This window comes from Thalassophryne amazonica, chromosome 10, assembly GCF_902500255.1.
Source record: "Thalassophryne amazonica chromosome 10, fThaAma1.1, whole genome shotgun sequence".
Taxonomy (NCBI): Eukaryota; Metazoa; Chordata; class Actinopteri; order Batrachoidiformes; family Batrachoididae; genus Thalassophryne; species Thalassophryne amazonica.
In genome coordinates this window covers 102,173,354-102,194,846 of record NC_047112.1, presented here as the reverse complement: position 1 = coordinate 102,194,846, position 21,493 = coordinate 102,173,354, and the positions used below count along the sequence as shown (strand labels likewise).

Here is a 21,493-nt window from a genome sequence, read left to right as displayed (position 1 = left end):
AGGCCAGGCTGGGCGAATTGGAGGCTCGGCTCCGCACCGTGGAAAATTCTACAGCTAGCCAGGCCCCTGTAGTCGGTGCGGACCAAGGTAGCTTAGCCGCCGTTAGTTCCCCCCTGGCAGACCCCGTGCAGTCGGGAAGGCAGGCTGACTGGGTGACTGTGAGGAGGAAGCGTAGCCCTAAACAGAAGCCCCGTGTACACCGTCAACCCGTTCACATCTCTAACCGTTTTTCCCCACTCGACGATACACTCGCCGAGGATCAAACTCTGGTTATTGGCGACTCTGTTTTGAGAAATGTGAAGTTACCGACACCAGCAACCATTGTCAATTGTCTTCCGGGGGCCAGAGCAGGCGACATCGAAGGACATTTGAAATTGCTGGCTAAGGCTAAGCGTAAATTTGGTAAGATTGTAATTCACGTCGGCAGTAATGACACTCGGTTACGCCAATCGGAGGTCACTAAAATTAACATTGAATCGGTGTGTAACTTTGCAAAAACAATGTCGGAATCTGTTGTTTTCTCTGGGCCCCTCCCCAATCAGACCGGGAGTGACATGTTTAGCCGCATGTTCTCCTTGAATTGCTGGCTGTCTGAGTGGTGTCCAAAAAATGAGGTGGGCTTCATTGATAATTGGCAAAGCTTCTGGGGAAAACCTGGTCTTGTTAGGAGAGACGGCATCCATCCCACTTTAGAGGGAGCAGCTCTCATTTCTAGAAATCTGGCCAATTTTTTGGGATCCTCCAAACTGTGACTGTCTAGCGTTGGGACCAGGAGGCAGAGCTGTGGTCTTATACACCTCTCTGCAGCTTCTCTCCCCCTGCCATCCCCTTATTACCCCATCCCCGTAGAGACGGTGCCTGCTCCCAGACCACCAATAACTAGCAAAAATCTATTTAAGCATAAAAATTCAAAAAGAAAAAATAATATAGCACCTTCAATTGCACCAAAGACTAAAACAGTTAAATGTGGTCTATTAAACATTAGGTCTCTTTCTTCTAAGTCCCTGTTGGTAAATGATATAATAATTGATCAACGTATTGATTTATTCTGCCTAACAGAAACTTGGTTACAGCAGGATGAATATGTTAGTTTAAATGAGTCAACACCCCCGAGTCACACTAACTGTCAGAATGCTCGTAGCACGGGCCGGGGCGGAGGATTAGCAGCAATCTTCCATTCCAGCTTATTAATTAATCAAAAACCCAGACAGAGCTTAAATTCATTTGAAAGCTTGTCTCTTAGTCTTGTCCATCCAAATTGGAAGTCCCAAAAACCAGTTTTATTTGTTATTATCTATCGTCCACCTGGTCGTTACTGTGAGTTTCTCTGTGAATTTTCAGACCTTTTGTCTGACTTAGTGCTTAGCTCAGATAAGATAATTATAGTGGGCGATTTTAACATCCACACAGATGCTGAGAATGACAGCCTCAACACTGCATTTAATCTATTATTAGACTCTATCAGCTTTGCTCAAAAAGTAAATGAGTCCACCCACCACTTTAATCATATTTTAGATCTTGTTCTGACTTATGGTATGGAAATAGAAGACTTAACAGTATTCCCTGAAAACTCCCTTTTGTCTGATCATTTTTTAATAACATTTACATTTACCCTGATGGACTACCCTGCAGTGGGGAATAAGTTTCATTACACTAGAAGTCTTTCAGAAAGCGCTGTAACTAGGTTTAAGGATATGATTCCTTCTTTATGTTCTCTAATGTCATATACCAACACAGAGCAGAGTAGCTACCTAAACTCTGTAAGGGAGTTAGAGTATCTTGTCAATAGTTTTACATCCTCATTGAAGACAACTTTGGATGCTGTAGCTCCTCTGAAAAAGAGAGCTTTAAATCAGAAGTGTCTGACTCCGTGGTATAACTCACAAACTCGTAGCTTAAAGCAGATAACCCGTAAGTTGGAGAGGAAATGGCGTCTCACTAATTTAGAAGATCTTCACTTAGCCTGGAAAAAGAGTTTGTTGCTCTATAAGAAAGCCCTTCATGAAGCTAGGACATCTTTCTACTCATCACTAATTGAAGAAAATAAGAACAACCCCAGGTTTCTTTTCAGCACTGTAGCCAGGCTGACAAAGAGTCAGAGCTCTATTGAGCTGAGTATTCCATTAACTTTAACTAGTAATGACTTCATGACTTTCTTTGCTAACAAAATTTTGACTATTAGAGAAAAAATTACTCATAACCATCCCAAAGATGTATCGTTATCTTTGGCTGCTTTCAGTGATGCCGGTATTTGGTTAGACTCTTTCTCTCCGATTGTTCTGTCTGAGTTATTTTCATTAGTTACTTCATCCAAACCATCAACATGCTTATTAGACCCCATTCCTGCCAGGCTGCTCAAGGAAGTCCTACCATTATTTAATGCTTCAATCTTAAATATGATCAATCTATCTTTATTAGTTGGCTATGTACCACAGGCTTTTAAGGTGGCAGTAATTAAACCATTACTTAAAAAGCCATCACTTGACCCAGCTATCTTAGCTAATTATAGGCCAATCTCCAACCTTCCTTTTCTCTCAAAGATTCTTGAGAGGGTAGTTGTAAAACAGCTAACTGATCACCTGCAGAGGAATGGTCTATTTGAAGAGTTTCAGTCAGGTTTTAGAATTCATCATAGTACAGAAACAGCATTAGTGAAGGTTACAAATGATCTTCTTATGGCTTCGGACAGTGGACTTATCTCTGTGCTTGTTCTGTTGGACCTCAGTGCTGCTTTTGATACTGTTGACCATAAAATTTTATTACAGAGATTAGAGCATGTCATAGGTATTAAAGGCATTGCGCTGCGGTGGTTTGAATCATATTTGTCTAATAGATTACAGTTTGTTCATGTAAATGGGGAATCTTCTTCACAGACTAAAGTTAATTATGGAGTTCCACAAGGTTCTGTGCTAGGACCAATTTTATTCACTTTATACATGCTTCCCTTGGGCAGTATTATTAGACGGTATTGCTTAAATTTTCATTGTTATGCAGATGATACCCAGCTTTATCTATCCATGAAGCCAGAGGATACACACCAATTAGCTAAACTGCAGGATTGTCTTACAGACATAAAGACATGGATGACCTCTAATTTCCTGCTTTTAAACTCAGATAAAACTGAAGTTATTGTACTTGGCCCCACAAATCTTAGAAGCATGGTGTCTAACCAGATCGTTACTCTGGATGGCATTTCCCTGATCTCTAGTAATACTGTGAGAAATCTTGGAGTTATTTTTGATCAGGATATGTCATTCAAAGCGCATATTAAACAAATATGTAGGACTGCCTTTTTGCATTTACGCAATATCTCTAAAATCAGAAAGGTCTTGTCTCAGAGTGATGCTGAAAAACTAATTCATGCATTTATTTCCTCTAGGCTGGACTATTGTAATTCATTATTATCAGGTTGTCCTAAAAGTTCCCTAAAAAGCCTTCAGTTGGTTCAGAATGCTGCAGCTAGAGTACTGACGGGGACTAGCAGGAGAGAGCATATCTCACCCGTGTTGGCCTCCCTTCATTGGCTTCCTGTTAATGCTAGAATAGAATTTAAAATTCTTCTTCTTACTTATAAGGTTTTGAATAATCAGGTCCCATCTTATCTTAGGGACCTCGTAGTACCATATTACCCCATTAGAGCGCTTCGCTCTCAGACTGCGGGCTTACTTGTAGTTCCTAGGGTTTGTAAGAGTAGAATGGGAGGCAGAGCCTTCAGCTTTCAGGCTCCTCTCCTGTGGAACCAGCTCCCAATTCAGATCAGGGAGACAGATACCCTCTCTACTTTTAAGATTAGGCTTAAAACTTTCCTTTTCGCTAAGGCTTCTAGTTAGGGCTGGATCGGGTGACCCTGGACCATCCCTTGGTTATGTTGCTTTAGACGTAGACTGTGGGGGGGTTCCCATGATGCACTGTTTCTTTCTCTTTTTGCTCCGTATGCATCACTCTGCATTTAATCATTAGTGATCGATCTCTTTTTCCTGGTTCTTTCCCTCAGCCCCAACCAGTCTCAGCAGAAGACTGCCCCTCCCTGAGCCTGGTTCTGCTGGAGGTTTCTTCCTGTTAAAAGGGAGTTTTTCCTTCCCACTGTGGCCAAGTGCTTGCTCATAGGGGGTCGTTTTGACCGTTGGGGTTTTTCATAATTATTGTATGGCCTTGCCTTGCAATGTGGAGCGCCTTGGGGCAACTGTTTGTTGTGATTTGGCGCTATATAAGAAAAAAGTTGATTGATTGATTGATTGACATTGTTCTCAAAATTCACTGCAAACTATATCAATCTACTGTATAAAATGTTCTGAAAACAGGCTTTTATAAATTTTTATTTATTTATTATTTTTGACAGCTAGCTAGTACAGTAGCCAATGCTATTTTGGATGTTGTTTGTTTCCTTCCTTCACTTGAAAAGTTGGGAGTAGCAGGTCGGCTTGTGATTGCTTGTCACTGCCAGTCTGAAAAACGTTCACCTTGACAGCAGCAGGTTTTGTAGATAATTTGAACAAACATATCGCCTTTTTAGTATTGGAATACTAAAAGCGGCAGCTCGAGGCGGGGGTTGACATCTCATAGTCTTAAAAAAAGAAATACAGAAGTTGACCAAATAAAACTTATCCTAGGGCTAGTGTATTGTAATGTGTGACCTGATCAGCTCCTCAGCAGTGAAGGACCATCTCAGTCTGTGACGTCCTCTTCGAGATCACTGTCAGGGGAGCTCCTCTGTCTGTACTCTGTACTGTTGGACAGACATTTCCAACCACCGTCCTTCTGACTTCCCATACTGTGTGATCGTCCCAAATGGACCAGACACTTGGCTGATGTTCTCTCCTCTGTGTCTTCGACCACACTTCCCTGAGCCCGCTGTGTGCTGGAGTGCTGGAAGTCGTGTCGCAGATTCTTCAAATTCAGAGCCCAAGGACCGAGCTTTTGCCAGTTGACCCTCTGGAAGGCCATGATGCAGTGAAGGTTGCCACCCACCTGTTAGGTTAGTGAGCACATGAGACAGTGTCATAGTTATAATTACATCAACAGCAGAAGGTGAAATAACAAAATCCAGGACAGGGGCACCTTTTTGGTTTTGCGGCACTGAATTCCCCTCTCTGTGTGACGGATGTCCAGGTATTCTGGATTTTGTGTGTTCAGGTCAGTCACAATGTCCAACCATCTAAACAGAGAAGCTTTATGTTAAACAGCTAAATGACATTTGATAATAAAAACCAGCACAGTTGGTGACTGCTTACTTTTTACAGTGAATAGCAGGATGTTTCCTGCTAGGCTCACCAATCAAAATCCAGTATTCCATTTCATTAACAGGCAGAGACCCCCTTTGGACAAAACACAAAGACAAAACTCAAATGTATACAGAAACTTACACATGGATGTCATGCTAACTTAAGACTGTAGGGCTCCAACCTGTAGGCTTTTGCTGCTTTAAGGGGTGTGGCTTCATAGCCCACTGGGCAGAAGTAGTGATTCTGGCAGTGGTAAATGTAGGCCATAGACTCATCCTTCAACCCTTGTGTCAGTTTCATTAATGCACCTTCAGCTAAACAATAAAAATAAAATCAGCAGTTCACACTATCATGCCAACAATAGAAATGCAATACAATTTGAGAATTGAGCAACCCACCGGTTTCTCCTGCTGTCTTGTGTTTTCCGTGGGGCTTATAAAGAATATAGGAACAACCTCGGACTCTAAAATTGTCATTGATTTGTCGGAACCATCTGTAAATAAAAACGGAAATACATAAAATTCATAAACTGAATTGAGCATTTAACATCCAGCTGAAATTAATTTCTGCTTTTGATGTGAATCCAGTATACAGCATCATTCAACTTAGCTGCAGAATGAATTACTGGCCCAGAGGCCGGCCAAGTTCCACACAACAGCGCAAAAATATTTAAATCCTTTACAAGTGAAGCAGAGTACAACCTCTGGCAAAGATTATGGAATCACCGGCCTCGGAGGATGTTCATTCAGTTGTTTAATTTCGTAGAAAAAAAAAAAAAGCAGATCACAGACATAACACAAAACTAAAGTCATTTCAAATGGCAACTTTCTGGCTTTAAGAAACACTATAAGAAATCAGGAAAAATAATTGTTGCAGTCAGTAACGGTTACTTTTTTAGACAAAGCAGAGGGAAAAAAATATGGACTCACTCAATTCTGAGGAATAAATTATGGAATCATGAAAAACAAAAGAACGCTCCAACACATCACTAGTATTTTGTTGCACCACCTCTGGCTTTTATAACAGCTTGCAGTCTCTGAGGCATGGACTTAATGACTGACAAACAGTACTCTTCATCAATCTGGCTCCAACTTTCTCTGATTGCTGTTGCCAGATCAGCTTTGCAGGTTGGAGCCTTGTCATGGACCATTTTCTTTAACTTCCACCAAAGATTTTCAATTGGATTAAGATCCAGACTATTTGCAGGCCATGACATTGACCCTATGTGTCTTTTTGCAAGGAATGTTTTCACAGTTTTTGCTCTATGGCAAGATGCATTATCATCTTGAAAAATGATTTCATCATCCCCAAACATCCTTTCAATTGATGGGATAAGAAAAGTGTCCAAAATATCAACGTAAACTTGTGCATTTATTGATGATGTAATGACAGCCATCTCAGTGCCTTTACCTGACATGCAGCCCCATATCATCAATGACTGTGGAAATTTACATGTTCTCTTCAGGCAGTCATCTTTATAAATCTCATTGGAACGGCACCAAACAAAAGTTCCAGCATCATCACCTTGCCCAATGCAGATTTGAGATTCATCACTGAATATGACTTTCATCCAGTCATCCACAGTCCACGATTGCTTTTCCTTAGCCCATTGTAACCTTGTTTTTTCTGTTTAGGTGTTAATGATGGCTTTCGTTTAGCTTTTCTGTATGTAAATCCCATTTCCTTTAGGCGGTTTCTTACAGTTCGGTCACAGACATTGACTCCAGTTTCCTCCCATTCGTTCCTCATTTGTTTTGTTGTGCATTTTCGATTTTTGAGACATATTGCTTTAAGTTTTCTGTCTTGACGCTTTGATATCTTCCTTGGTCTACCAGTATGTTTGCCTTTAACAACCTTCCCATGTTGTTTGTATTTGGTCCAGAGTTTAGACACAGCTGACTGTGAACAACCAACATCTTTTGCAACATTGCGTGATGATTTACCCTCTTAAGAGTTTGATAATCCTCTCCTTTGTTTCAATTGACGTCTCTCGTGTTGGAGCCATGATTCATGTCAGTCCACTTGGTGCAACAGCTCTCCAAGGTGGGATCACTCCTTTTTAGATGCACACTAATGAGCAGATCTGATTTGATGCAGGTGTTTGTTTTGGGGATGAAAATTTACAGGGTGATTCCATAATTTATTCCTCTAATTGAGTGAGTCCATATTTTTTTTTTTTCCCCTCTGCTTGGTCTAAAAAAGTAACCGTTACTGACTGTGTCACAATTATTTTTCCTGATTTCTTATAGTGTTTAAGCCAGAAATGTGCCATTTGAAATGACTTTAGTTTTGTGTCATGTCTGTGATCTGCTTTTTTTTCTACAAAATTAAACAACTGAATGAACATCCTCCAAGGCCGGTGATTCCATAATTATTGCCAGGGGTTGTATGTCTTGATTAGTATTTCTCTGGGAGAACTCTTGGGAAGACCAGGAGCTGTGCATGTTTCTCCATGTAGATATGGAGTTTCTTCAGGAAGGGCATCCGGTGTAAAGTTTGTGCCAAATTCCAATGGTGATGTGCACTGGGACTACGGAGGTGACCCCGATTAACTGGGGGCAACTGGAGGACAATTTAAGTGACAGGAGTAATAGCCTACTGTGGAAAAAGTATTCCAAGTAAGTCCCTGTATCCATGTAGCATTTTTTTTCCCCGTGCTGCACCGGCACCAAGAAATGCTTTATCCCAGTGCGTTCTTAAAAATAAAAAGCACTCCTTGTGGGATTCGTTTCTACGACAACAGTAAACAGCTAATAACTAGCTTATAATGCACAGAGATAAAAAAGCACTCCCCCTCAGCAGGAGCATAATATCTGTCCAATCTGCTATCACAGATGCAAGGTTTTTTTTTTTCTCTTCTTTAGGCCGACATCTTGATGGACTTTGTATGACTTGTCAGCTGACTGCCATTTCTGTCAGGCAGAAACAGCAAAACAGCCTTATTCTGTGAAAGCAACCATTTTTGGCTCTTCTGATTGGTTGTCTGAGAATGTGCTGCAGTAATGATACAGTTCTTTTCTGAAAAGTTCAGAGATTTCCAAAGACAAGCAGGTTCTGTGAATTGATAACTTTAAACTGACTGTGCGTATGGGCGTGTACGGGACTGTTTGTCTATATGTGGCCTTGAGATAGACTGGCGCCCTGTCCAGCATGTACCCCACCTCTCGCCCCTATGTCTGCTGAGACAGCCTCCAACCGCCCATGACCCTTGACTGGAGTAAATGAGTAAAGGAAAAAGAAAGAATGAATACACAGATGGACACCAAAACAGTTTTTGTAAAAGTTGGAGTAAAATAAATAAATAAAAATCCATACCGCATAAGTGTTGCATTTCCAGTGAAAGGGCCAAACTTGATATCTTCAAAAGGCGGCTGAAAGCCCAGAATATGCAGCGCCTCCTCCTGAGAGATGGGTGGAAGGCTAGCAATGCAAACACACACAATCACATTAAAAGAGAATTTTATGAGCTGCACATTTACAGAAAGTCATTTGATATGACTGAAGATCACAAATTATGTGGCACTCACCTCCCTGCACCCAGAGTGCTGTACAGGAAATTCCAGCAGGACACCAAAGACGAAATTCCACACGATGTCTTGTACTGTGGTCGACTGATACAGTACCTTAAGAAGAAAAGTCATTCTCATAATATAGATTCCAACAAGGGTCATTAAATCATCACTCATGATCAGATTAAAAGTGATGAAAAGACAGAGTTTAGATGTCACTAATTTACAATCCCAGAACATGTCAGTTAGAAAAATGCTTCTCAAAAGCTGTGACCAAACGACTGATTAATTAATGTGAACATCAGCCGCTGACTGGCTGAGAGCTCCACAAAACCCCAGATCATCCTCATATGGCCGTCACACAAGCACAGAGATGCTGGAGGAGAAAATTATTTACAGTTCACAGCTTTGAGTGAAACTTCTGTGTCAGTTTCTGGTTGTTGTCTGTTATGTCCAACTCAAGGACGAGGGCTCACAGACTGAGGTGAGTGTAGGACATGGTGGGGATGACAAAGATGGACTAAAGAAGCAGTGACCCACATGTCAACATGAGTATGTTCAGTTTATGCTGAAGTTAATGTATCAGAGTGATACATCTGGGTGGCTTCTGGTGGGATTTGAATGCCAGACTCTGTGACCAGATTAAAATTTTGCCAGGTAAGCCAAAAAGCGGATTCCCCACAAACCAGTGTGAAGTTCACCTAACAATGCCACCTTCCAAAGCAGCCAGAGTCATTTCCACATTAATTCAAACTTTCCCCCAAAAAACTGACACTGTAGTACTTAAGTATAGTGACATAAACCATGGGAAAACTTTATAAAACACACAATACTGGGGTTCCCACATCTTTTGGCACAATAGATGAGACTTTTTAATGTAGGTCTCGCCAACTGAACTGTGCCCCCTAAAAATCGGCCCGCCCTATCTTCACTGCGCATGCATCATTTCGGAGCGTCAGCATCGATTCACCAATTATCACCTCGTTTCTGCTTCAAACTGCACTCCAGTCATCTTCTATCTCAGCCACAGATATCTGAAGCTTTTGTACAACAATCATTTCCACATACATTCAGCATTATCTCCTAATAAAAGATGGGGGAGCGATCAGAGCGCCACAACAGCACATCCGAGTCTGACGTACTGCTGCTGCATCTACGTCATTTCAGAGCGTCAGTAGCTATTCACTGATTATCGCCTAACTGACTTTAGAATGATTTAAGATATTTTACTTTGTCATTTGATGGTTAATAATCACATTATTCCCTTTGATCGCTTTGGGCAGACCAATTTTTAGAGGGGACCGTTCGGTCAGCGACACCACTCTGAGTGAAATTAAAACCAACAATGAAGAAACGACAATATAATTTACTAAGGGTTGGGGACAAATTTATTCTAACATTGAATATGGTTGCTGGCTTAAGCCAGACTGCAAACATTTTCCCTAAAAAGCCAGTTTTCATATTAAATTCACACTTTCTCATGCCATCATGCAAGTTACGTCATGCTAGCTGAAAGTATTTTTGCTCTGAGGTTCCTTTGCAATTTGTTTGGCTGTGCTCTCTCACTTTGGGTGGCATTACAACAGGCTTTTACTGAATTCTAAAAAAATAAAGTAGATACTGCCATTTAGATTTTTTTTTTTTTTTTTAAATTGCAATGGAAGAAGAAAACAAAATCCTACTTCCCAAGTCTTGACATTTTTAAGACTTGGAAGTCTCATTTAAGACACTCTAATATCAATTAAGGCCTTATTTTTAGAATAACAAATTCAATGCATTTTAAGACTTTTTCGGGTTTGTGGGAGGCCCAACTACAGAGCCACACTCTCACTGAAAACAGACACTTCTTGTCCCCTGGTTGAGTCACAAAATTCCTCAAGAATATGTAAAATATTAATGTCTGTCTGCATTTATGGATTTAAAAAATTAAAGCAACAAAAGCATCTCCTCATGACAAGTTTTTAATTTTACAAGTTCTTTATATAGCTATGCCACGGCACGGACATGTAGAGACCACAAGGGTGGGACAGAGGTGAAAACCACTAAATTAGAATACACAACTCAAAGCAGCACAATGATTTTCAAAGAATAAAACACTTTTTGCTCTGCTGCTGCAGCTTCATGTAAAGTTTACTTTACTTTGAAAAGTAACAAGACACTAATAACATTACCATCTCCTGAGGTCCAGCACTTTCCTCTGTTTGATCTCTTCCAGTGAGGCGTGAGCAGCAGTTTCCTGCAGATTCCGACTTGGTTGATCTGACGATTTCATCTTCTTGGTGCTGCCGCACTTCTTCACATTGCCTGAATGTGAAGAATGTGGCATTTAAAGATCTTCTCCAGCACTATGCCAAAATATACAAATTTAACCTGATGAAAGTATTTTGTGTCATAAAACTTTTTCATGAAAATTTACAACCAAATTACGCATCTCCTGGTTTCTCAATGACAAATGCAGAAACAAAATAAGCCCCACCCACTTTCTAGATTTAAGAGAGGATTGTGAAATACGCCTGACTGTGACAAAATGCAGAAGTACAACACAAAGTGGAGAGAAACCAAATGAAAAACGCTTATCATTATATAAGAAGAAAAACACATTTGAGTGAATGCTTAGGTTTTTGTTTTGTTTTTTTGACACCAGTTACAAAAGCAAAAGACATGAATTAAAACACAGTATGTTTGAATTACATACTGAGCAAAACAAAGCAGGAAACACAGGTCTGTGAGTTCGCAAAATAATAACCCACGATCTACCACACTATCAGTAGATGGTTGCAACTATAATGTATTGATCAGAGTAAGTGAAACTGTTCACCCTCTGTATAGGAGGGATCGCAATTACGTCACGACTTTGAGTTTTTCCACATATCTTTGTCAATGATTCAGCTCCAGAGATAAAATACAATTAGCAGTCATGCTAATTTCAAACAAATGTGAACAAATGCCATTACCAAACAGAAAAAAAACTGCTGCTGAGTGAGACCGTCTGTTCCTGTGTGCTACTACCAGTGGTGTTTTGCCTACAAGGTAGCGTAGACAGCAGAAACATGGAACAAAATAACAGCGACTGATTGTATGGAAGAACCCAGCAGGCCTGTTTATATGCACAACTGATGATATATTTGCTGTTCGTCTTTTGGCTGCTCCAGGTTTATGGATCCAGTACAGATCTGCATTTGGATTTGGCACAAGCTTTACACCGGATGCCTCTCCTGATGCAATTCAAGCTGTACACTGAGAAACACACAGACTCTGCTCTTCCCAAATTGTTTTCCATCCAAACTACTTATCAGGATCTACTCTACCTGACTTCTGAGGTCTGACCAACAACCATTATGTCCTCTTGAAGACATAGGACTGGAATTATTCTGCACATCTTCATAGAGTGCACAGCATTTTCTGGAGTATAAGACAGTTTTTTTCCCTAGTTTGGGAGGCCCTGTGACTTATACAGTAGTGTTCAGAATAATAGTAGTGCTATGTGATTAAAAAGATTAATCCAGGTTTTGAGTATATTTCTTATTGTTACATGGGAAACAAGGTACCAGTAGATTCTCACAAATCCAACAAGACCAAGCATCCATGATATGCACACTCTTAAGGATATGAAATTGGGCTATTAGTAAAAAAAAGTAGAAAAGGGGGTGTTCACAATAATAGTAGCATCTGCTGTTGACGCTACAAACTCAAAACTATTATGTTCAAACTGCTTTTTTAGCAATCCTGTGAATCACTAAACTAGTATTTAGTTATATAACCACAGTTTTTCATGATTTCTTCACATCTGGGAGGCATTAATTTTGTTGGTTTGGAACCAAGATTTTGCTCGTTTACTAGTGTGCTTGGGGTCATTGTCTTGTTGAAACACCCATTTCAAGGGCATGTCCTCTTCAGCATAAGGCAACATGACCTCTTCAAGTATTTTGACATATCCAAACTGATCCATGATACCTGGTATGCGATATATAGGCCCAACACCATAGTAGGAGAAACATGCCCATATCATGATGCTTGCACCACCATCACTGTGAACTGTGGCTTGAATTCAGAGTTTGGGGGTCGTCTCACAAACTGTCTGTGGCCCTTGGACCCAAAAAGAACAATTTTACACTCATCAGTCCACAAAATATTCCTCCATTTCTCATTAGGCCAGTTGATGTGTTCTTTGGCAAATTGTAACCTCTTCTGCACATGTCTTTTATTTAACAGAGGGACTTTGCAGGGGATTCTTGCAAATAAATTAGCTTCACACAGGCATCTTCTAACTGTCACAGCACTTACAGGTAACTCCAGATTGTCTTTGATCATCCTGGAGCTGATCAATGGGTGAGCCTTTGCCATTCTGGTTATTCTTCTATCCATTTTGATGGTTGTTTTCTGTTTTCTTCCACGCGTCTGTTTTTATTTGTCCATTTTAAAGCATTGGAGATCATTGTAGATGAACAGCCTATAATTTTTTGCACCTGCGTATAAGTTTTCCCCTCTCCAATCAACTTTTTAATCAAACTACACTGTTCTTCTGAACAATGTCTTGAACGTCCCATTTTCCTCAGGCTTTCAAAGAGAAAAGCATGTTCAACAGGTGCTGGCTTCATCCTTAAATAGGGACACCTGATTCACACCAGTTTGTTCCACAAAATTGCCAAACTCACTGACTGAATGCCACACTACTATTATTGTGAAACCCCCTTTTCTACTTTTTTTTTTATTATTAATAGCCCAATTTCATAGCCTGTAGAGTGTGCATATCATGAATGCTTGGTCTTGTTAGATTTGTGAGAATCTACTGAATCTACTGGTACCTTGTATCTTCTATCGTCACGATAGAAGTTGTGTGAAAAGACTATTTTCCAATATTAGCAAGATGACAAAAATATAATACAGCATGTCACAAGGATTAGAATACGGTGTTGTTCCTTTTCAATAAGACCACATATTTTCATTGGACTGTTACTGTTCTCTCTCTGCATTTATCAACATTTGACTTTAGCATTTTGTACTTTTATGACAACTGACAGTGTCTTAAAATAAACTAAAGCAAAGCTGCATCTACTGTTCATTAAGTCATCAATAGGGTTTAAATTAGATTATTATTCACTTCTATAAATACGAAACACAATAACAGATTTTTCCATCCAGTTCCTGATGTCAGCATTTCTGGGACACTCACAACTTAAGTGTTGTGCAAAACTACTCACAAACATTTTTCACATCAATATCTGACTTCTATGAGCATGTTAAATGTGTCGTATTTTCTTCCACATGGCTATTTCACACACACACTTAACAGAAGAAACCACAAAATGCAGATTTAGCACGCTAACATCACGTTTGCATGGAGACAGTTTGAAGTAAATTCATCCCAAAGAGAGTTTGATTTGTGTGAAATAATTTGAATAACATAACAATCAAAGACTTGACATGAGTGTTAGCTTTTAAGTATAAATGATTTAAACATGTTGGGGCGGCGTTTTGGTCCTTTTGGTCGAACCAGCCCCATTTGAATATTTTCATGATGAACTTTAGTTTCCCGCAGCAGAACAACGTTTCATCCATTTCCTTTGTCGTTTCAACACAAGAGTTGATGGTAAAATCTGTAACGGTGTCTCTCATTCGCTGCTGTGGTCGAGCGGCACCGCGCAACATTATCCTTCAGTCTTAGATCAGGATGTGAAAATATGAGACTTAATATCCACTGTGATGTCTCAAAGACGTTTCCAAACAATTTTACAAATACAAACCACAGACTAAATCCAACGCGCAGCAGGAAAACAAAAATAACCCTCCTCCTTCTTCTGAATTTGTTGGTGGTTTGCAAACCAACATGGTGCATTACCGCCACCAACTGTTTGGGTGTGGAACATTAATGGATTCTGACCTATGCTATCAAAAATAACCTGGAAACGTTCACCACATAAGTAAAAACCCGGATTTCTGGGAATTTCTGGAAAACTTTCATCACTGTGACCTCTTGGTCTCTCACTCACACACATACACATATAGATATATATAGATATATATAGATATATAGAAGGTCTATTAGGTAATAAACCGACCCTTTTTTTTTTTTTTTAACTATATGGATTTGAATGACGTGCGATTACACCAATCATGCTTGAACCCTCGTGCGCATGCGTGAGTTTTTTCACGCGTGTCGGTGACGTCATTGGCCTGTGGGCAGGCCTTGAGTGAGGAGTGCTCCACCCCACCCGTCGGAATCTCTTTGTCTGAATAGCCGCTGCGGACGGCGCGCGTTGCTTTATCAACATTTTTCTGGACCTGTGAGGAATATCCGAGTGGACACTATTCGAGAAATTAAGCTGGTTTTCGGTGAAAAGTTTAACGGCTGATGAGAGATTATGGGGTGTTTCTGTCGCTGTAAGGACTTCCCACGGAGCAGGACGTCGTGCAGCGCTTCCAGGCACCGTCGTCGGCCTGTTTCGAGCTGAAAACATCCTAATTTAAGGCTTAATTTACCCAGGACGTCGTGAGAGAACAGAGAAGATTCAGAAGAGGCCGGCATGAGGACTTTATGCGGACATTCCACTGTTTAAGGACATTTTGTAATGAAAGACGTGCACGCAAATTCGCCGAGTCGTTTCCATGACGACTCGGCGAATCTGTGTGCGCCGCGACAGGAAAAACACCTCCGTGTTGAAAACCATTTGTAAAATTCAGGCGGCTTTTGATGGCTTTCAACAAGTGAGTAACTGAGAAATTGTTTAACAGCTTGGGCATGTTCCAACTTGCCCGTTAAGGTTTCCAATGGAGGTGTTTTTCCTGTCGCGACCCCCCGCGGTCTGGTCCGGCCCGACATGCGACTCTGCCCGCACGTTCTTTCATTACAAAATGTCCGTTAACAATGGAATGTCCGAATAAACTCCTCAAGCCGACTTCTTCTGAAGGTTCTCTGATCTCTGACGACTTACTGGGTCAACAGAACCTGAAATGTGGAAGTTTTCAACTTGAAACGGCGAGACACTGCCGCCTCGAAGTGCAGATCGCCGTCAGGCGCCGTGGGCCGTCCTTACGGCGACACTACCAGACCAAAATCTCTCATCAGCCGTTAACATTTTTACCGAAAACCAGCTGAATTTATCGAATGGTGTCCACTCAGTTGTGCCTTACAGTTTTGAAAAAAGTTTGATCACACAAAGCAGCAGTCTGAGCCATTCCTAAACAATGAAAAAAACTACGAGAGGGTGGGCGACTCCTCACTCAGACTGCCCACAGGCGAATGATGTAACCGACAGGCGTGAAAAAACTCTTGCATGCCCACGAGGGTTCAAGCATGTCTGAAGTAATCACACGTGATTCAAATCCATATGGTTTTTGAAAAAAATAATAAGGTCGGATACTTTTCTAATAGACCTCGTATATAGATAGATAGATAATCTATTTGCCACAGCCAGGCAACACATGCTCCTTCCAGTGGAGTCATCAACACTGAGGTACCTGTGTGCTGGGTCATGCCCAGTGACACATACCACATAGGCAAAAATGTTAAAGCTGACATTCCTTCAGAATGCAAGTGATACTTCCAGTCACAGTCTCCCTACATAACCATGCATTTGAGACAGTCATTCCACCAGTACACAAGATCCCTCAGAAAAAAACTAGTACCAAAGGACATCCAGTCCTGCACCAGTCTTTGTTTCCAACTTTGCAATTAACTGTACCAATATGGAATTGCATGCCCATAAAGGACACATCAGAGTGTTGCATTGGAAGTTCTACACAGTATAATAAAGAAAAATTCTACTCTCATTTGGCTCAAAACTGATTCTTAATTTAATGACTGAACAGTGTTTTCCTTACTTGTTCTTATTTTTCTGGTGAGCACCGCGTTGAAGTCTGCTGTATCAATCTCCCATGCCAAAATAGGCTTTGGGTTGCTGGCAGTTACATCTTCCATGTCACAGTCCCTGTCTGGGCCCACATGCGCACCTGCAAGCTGCCCAGTGGTGAAGTCCTCTGACAGTTTGGGCTTCACAAGCGGGGGACCGTCATTGTGCTTGTCAGTGTCCACGTTCCTGGCTGTACTGGAGAGACAGTACACTGAAGCAGCCTGATTGAGAAGAGCATAATCAGAGCAGACTGTGTAGAACTTCTCACGGGAGTGTGTGACCGGGCAGGTCCAGGGCAGGTGGAGCTCGGCACTCGAAGCCCGTCGTGCTCTTGCAGGCTCCTGGATTATGGAGCTGAGCAGAGTACATTCCTCCTGTCCACCAGTGGACCGCTGAATGTCTGATGGCCCCAAAAAGTTTGACCCTTGACCTTCTGACATGTTAGGCATTGAGCAGGTGAGTGGCTGGTGAAGTGATGATGTCTGTTCTGGAGATGAAAGGAACCACTTTTTAGCAGCGGTACAGAGAAACAACCAAGATACATATGCACTAGCGCTTGTAGAGACTGTGCTGCCTGTAGCCTTTAAATATAAGTTAAAAAACTGTGCGATCCACACATTTTGAAGCAGTTGGTAACATAGTGCTGCCCCAATTTACACAACACATGATGTCGTCTTTTTGAGACGACACAACATTTTGAAACACAGGTGTGTAGATGGTTTGAAACATTCAGGAGCACTGCATCAAGTTAGCGATCACTAATCTACAATAAAGATTAAAGTTTTTTTTAAGATATAGAGCACTGTAACTGATGTCAGAATTATAGGGGTGACCAACCTTTTTGGCAAGTAAACAATAGATAACAGAAGTGCACGTTCTACTCTCCGATGGTGAAAGCTAACGAAAACATCACAAAACTTCACGAAACGCCCATGAGATATCTATGAACTCAGCAGTGAAGCACCATCGGGGTACAAGATGAACATGACATTAATTGGTGAAGATCCATATAAAATGCCTTCATCTGTGTGGTCAGAGTGAGAGTTCACTTCAGAGTGTTATGTACATGGGCATCATGAATTATTTATTATTTTCACCTTGACCCATCACAGGACTTGAAAAACTACAAAAGCTTGGATGTCAGTTTATTTGTGGCTGGGTGAGAGAAAAATGGCACAAATCATGGAGGACAAATGGGAAAGTAACGCTGTTGGCACATCCACAGTGCACGGATTATCTTTGTTATTTCTCCCATATTAATGTTTCCTGCTGCTCTGCAACACATGCAGGTAAAATACATGTTAAATAAGTTTCATACCAAAGTAAACTTGCTTTAATAACGGTCAATGTTAAATCTCAAATGTGGGAGTTCACGCTTTTACCAATGTTCACGTGCTGTTTGGCTTTAAATGATCGTTAATTAACAGCCTTACGGATCTCTGACAGGTCTAAAAGTTTAAAAATGTTTGATTCATGATGTTTGTCTTCCAGATTTTAATATTCAATGGACATGGTTAAAAATTAAATGGTCTTGGATCCAATAATATAATTATTAAAGGTGTCATATTGTGGAAAGTCGCCTTTTACACTTGGCAGTTTTTCCACAAGCTTCAGCCTGATTCCTTATCATCTTTGGCAATGTATAGTAATGCAGGTCCGTCTCTCTGTCTGACTATTGCAGCCGATGACACAGTAAAGGGCCTTTCACACCGAACGCATCATTTGATCATTTTGACAGATTTACTTGTGCTTGAACATGTTCGACGCAGCAAGGTGGGGGGGGGGGGGGGGGAGATTTCTACATCACTATTTGGCTTTTCAAGGGCCCAGTGAACAAGCATGACAATCGCCATCTTGGATTTGCATCAGGAAAAAGTGAAACAGTCTGTCAGTCATTATCACAATAATAAGAGAAAAAAGCAGATGAACGAGTGATGGACATCACCCTGCTGGAAGTTTTTTCCAGAGGCTGTTCAGAGTGAGGCCGAGCCGAGGGGGAACTCATCAGACGGGGGGACGATCAGATTGTGACACCAGTGTTCAGACCACAGACCCAGGCAGAGTGAGACACAGCAACCAGTGTTATGGAGCAGACCCATTCAAACCAAAATTCTTCACTTTTGGATATATACAAACAACCAGTTTGAGCAACGGAGCTTCTGAAAATTTGTCTGAGGTGAGAGTAATTAAACAGAAAATGTGACATTAGTACACCACTGAAGTTTTATCCGTTAGCTTAGCCTTTAGCTCCAGAATCACTCAGTCGAGCTGAGTCAAGGTTTTATATTTTTAAATTGTTCAATCTATTTTTATTTTTTCAAAATAAAGCTACACAGTTTTTGAAATTGTTACTGCTGTGATTCTTCATTTGGCCCACATCAGAAACATTCCAACATTTGCTGTGCAGAGAACCTTGTAAATACAGATGCAATTCAAAAACTTCCAGTCATGGAACTGAGCACCAAAACCTGAAGTCCAGATGGAAGAAGAGAACATCTCTACTCTTCAAAATATGAGAAAACTGTCTCCAAAAACTCAAGTAAGTCAAAGCTGCAGATGAGAACTTCATCTGGTTAAATGTCCTGAGAGTCCAGCTCACCTGTCATCTCTGAGAACTCACACCTGCTGCTACACTTCTAAATAAAACAAAGGCTCTTTAAAGATCAACTATTTTATTACCTGAAAAAGCTGTTTCATTTAACATTTTAAGATTAAATGAATGAATCACTAAACATGTCCATGAAGTCAACATTCAGTCAAAAAGACATTTGGATAAGTAGAAGCCCCACCCCTACTGACCACATTTAGAAAGCATTCACAATCACTAGAACAGTCAAATTCATATTTTAGCTATTACTCTGTCCTGATTACAACATTAAAAGCAACTGCATAGTCAATGAGGATGTAATTAAATGTTGAAATGACTGAATTAAAAAATTATTTCATCATGCGGTTTATGTCACATTGAGAAATCCTAATTGGGCAGCGCAGTCTCAAAAACATGGTGCTTCTCATTGAAAATAATGGGTTTTAGAGCGATGTGTGACATGTTTAATGCCGCCAACACGATCAGTATGAAAGGCCCTTAATTTACCATGACAGCATTTCAATGCCAAGAATACATGCTGATTAAACAGAAGGCATAGTGGAGTACCGCCGAGATGCCTGACTTCCGGTGTCGCAGACCGAATGGTCCCCCCCTAAAAATTGGTCCGCCCTGCCTCCAATGCGCATGTGTCATTTCGGAGCTCAGCAGCTCATCTGAGACGGAGTCTCTTCACCCAAAGCGATCAAAGGGAATATTGTGATTATTAACCATCAGATGACAAGGTAAAACCTCTTAAATCATTCTAAAGCTAGTTTTAAGCAGAAACAAGGCCATTTTAAGCAGAAACAAGGTGATAATCGGTGACGCTTTGAAATGACGGAGGTGCAGTGAATGCAGCAGGAGCGGCGCCTCATGGCTGCTGCGCTCTGATCGCAAGGCAATAATGGGTGAAATACTGCCACACGCACAGTAAACACAATAACAGGCTGTGCAGAAGAATGCTTCTTGTGGAGGAATTTGTCATCTTGCCCACCTATGGTGAAGGAACAGGCATACTTCACATTGGTATGGGCACACTTAGAGTATGCAAGTGCTTCCTGGAAGGCTAAGCTTGAGATGGTCCAGCACTAAGCAGCCAGATTCGTTTGTAACGAATACAGGAGGGAACCAGGGATTGTTACCAACCTTTATCGCACTCTGGAGTGGCAGCCACTGGAGCATACGAGGGAAGTTAGGCAGCTTGTTATGCTAAACAGGATAATCAACAAACAAGCTGCAGTGCCCCTGCCAACGTATATTTTGCCTGCTACCCGTGCTGGGAGGAGGAAGCAGAACTTCATCCAACTCATAGCATCAACTGACCAGTGCTAGCAGAGCTTCTTTCCATGGACAATTGTTGTTTGGAACCAATTACCGGCCAATATTCGATCATTGCTCCTAGAGGAGTTTAAGTCTGATGTTGCTTCAGTTCTCCTGGCATCACAGTCCTAGAACTGGACTGCAGTTTTTAGCCATTTTAGGTTGTATATGTGATTTTAAATTGTACTTTGTGTTTTTTTGTTTTTGTTTTGCCGAATGTAGGGAGATGTTGCCACCTTTGGGTGCTCAGTGTGATGTCCACCTGCAGTTACTGAGGATGGCTGTAGATGCAGATGTAGAAGGCAGGGCGGACCGATTTTTAGGGGGACCGTTCGGCCTGTGACATCACGTGAAAACACCGTCTCCAGAGTCTGGCTGGGAAGAACTCCCTCACTCACCCACTCATCTACTGCTCTTACCCCGAGTGCAGGAAAAAATAAGAGGGAGATTCTCAGAGAATATGTAGTTTTTAAATTCTTCACCTTGAACGTCATTACGCCCCCTGACAACGGAATGAATTTACCGTTTAATAAGGAATTAGCTAGTTAGCTTACGTTAACGTTTTACCTGGACACGCCCAGCTGTTACGTCGTATTTACGGCGGGTTCTGTCAGCTCCAGTCAGGGTCCGTATTGGACAAAGCGTCTTGTTATTCATACACCAATCAATGCAGATAAACATTAGCAGAGATAAATGTTCAATCAGAATTACTGTGAAACGGCGACCTCCTAGATGGAGTACAGCAATGACGGAACCTACCATTCTGCGCAAGAAGCGGGGGTTTCTGAAAAAAACTAAAACACTAAAAGGGGTGTTTAACGCAACAACACGAAATTATACAGCCATACCACTTATAGTAATTATTTACATTATTCTGCACGGCCTTTTATTGTGTTAAAGTAGATATATAAAAAAAATCGTTCGCTTTCAACATGAGTACAACCCAATTTTGGTTTAACCCCAAAGTGACCTTAAAGAAACCAATCAGTGGAGCAAATGCAGTGA

At 41.1% G+C, this 21,493-nt stretch overlaps 1 protein-coding gene across 3 annotated transcripts; it reads right to left on the bottom strand.

The window, feature by feature from the left end:
- Window positions 1-4,343: 4,343 nt before the first annotated feature.
- LOC117519310 (basic immunoglobulin-like variable motif-containing protein) lies at window positions 4,344-21,382 on the bottom strand. Of its 3 annotated transcripts, none has more exons than XM_034180649.1 (10): window positions 21,248-21,382; window positions 16,553-17,068; window positions 10,903-11,035; window positions 8,750-8,845; window positions 8,538-8,642; window positions 5,621-5,715; window positions 5,404-5,536; window positions 5,232-5,315; window positions 5,059-5,155; window positions 4,344-4,968 (listed from the first exon to the last, which is right to left on the bottom strand). In XM_034180649.1, the coding sequence occupies exons 2-10, from the start codon at window positions 17,028-17,030 to the stop codon at window positions 4,666-4,668; spliced, it is 1,524 nt and encodes a 507-aa protein (XP_034036540.1). In that variant the 5' UTR covers window positions 17,031-17,068; window positions 21,248-21,382; the 3' UTR covers window positions 4,344-4,665. The 3 variants fall into 3 exon arrangements, with proteins under 3 accessions (XP_034036540.1, XP_034036538.1, XP_034036539.1); XM_034180647.1 differs by having other exon boundaries at window positions 21,191-21,369; XM_034180648.1 differs by lacking the exon at window positions 21,248-21,382 and adding an exon at window positions 21,056-21,182.
- Between the last annotated feature and the right edge of the window lie 111 nt (window positions 21,383-21,493).

What these genes read in the sequence shown, in the direction of transcription:
- LOC117519310 (XM_034180649.1), bottom strand. Translation starts at nt 17,030, where the DNA reads ATGCCTAACATGTCAGAAGGTCAAGGGTCAAACTTTTTGGGGCCATCA. An exon ending in AGCACTCTGGGTGCAGGGAG is followed by an intron (nt 8,643 to 8,749) that starts GTGAGTGCCACA and finishes TTGCATTGCTAG; the next exon opens with CCTTCCACCCATCTCTCAGG. An exon ending in CCTGCTATTCACTGTAAAAA is followed by an intron (nt 5,156 to 5,231) that starts GTAAGCAGTCAC and finishes TTCTCTGTTTAG; the next exon opens with ATGGTTGGACATTGTGACTG.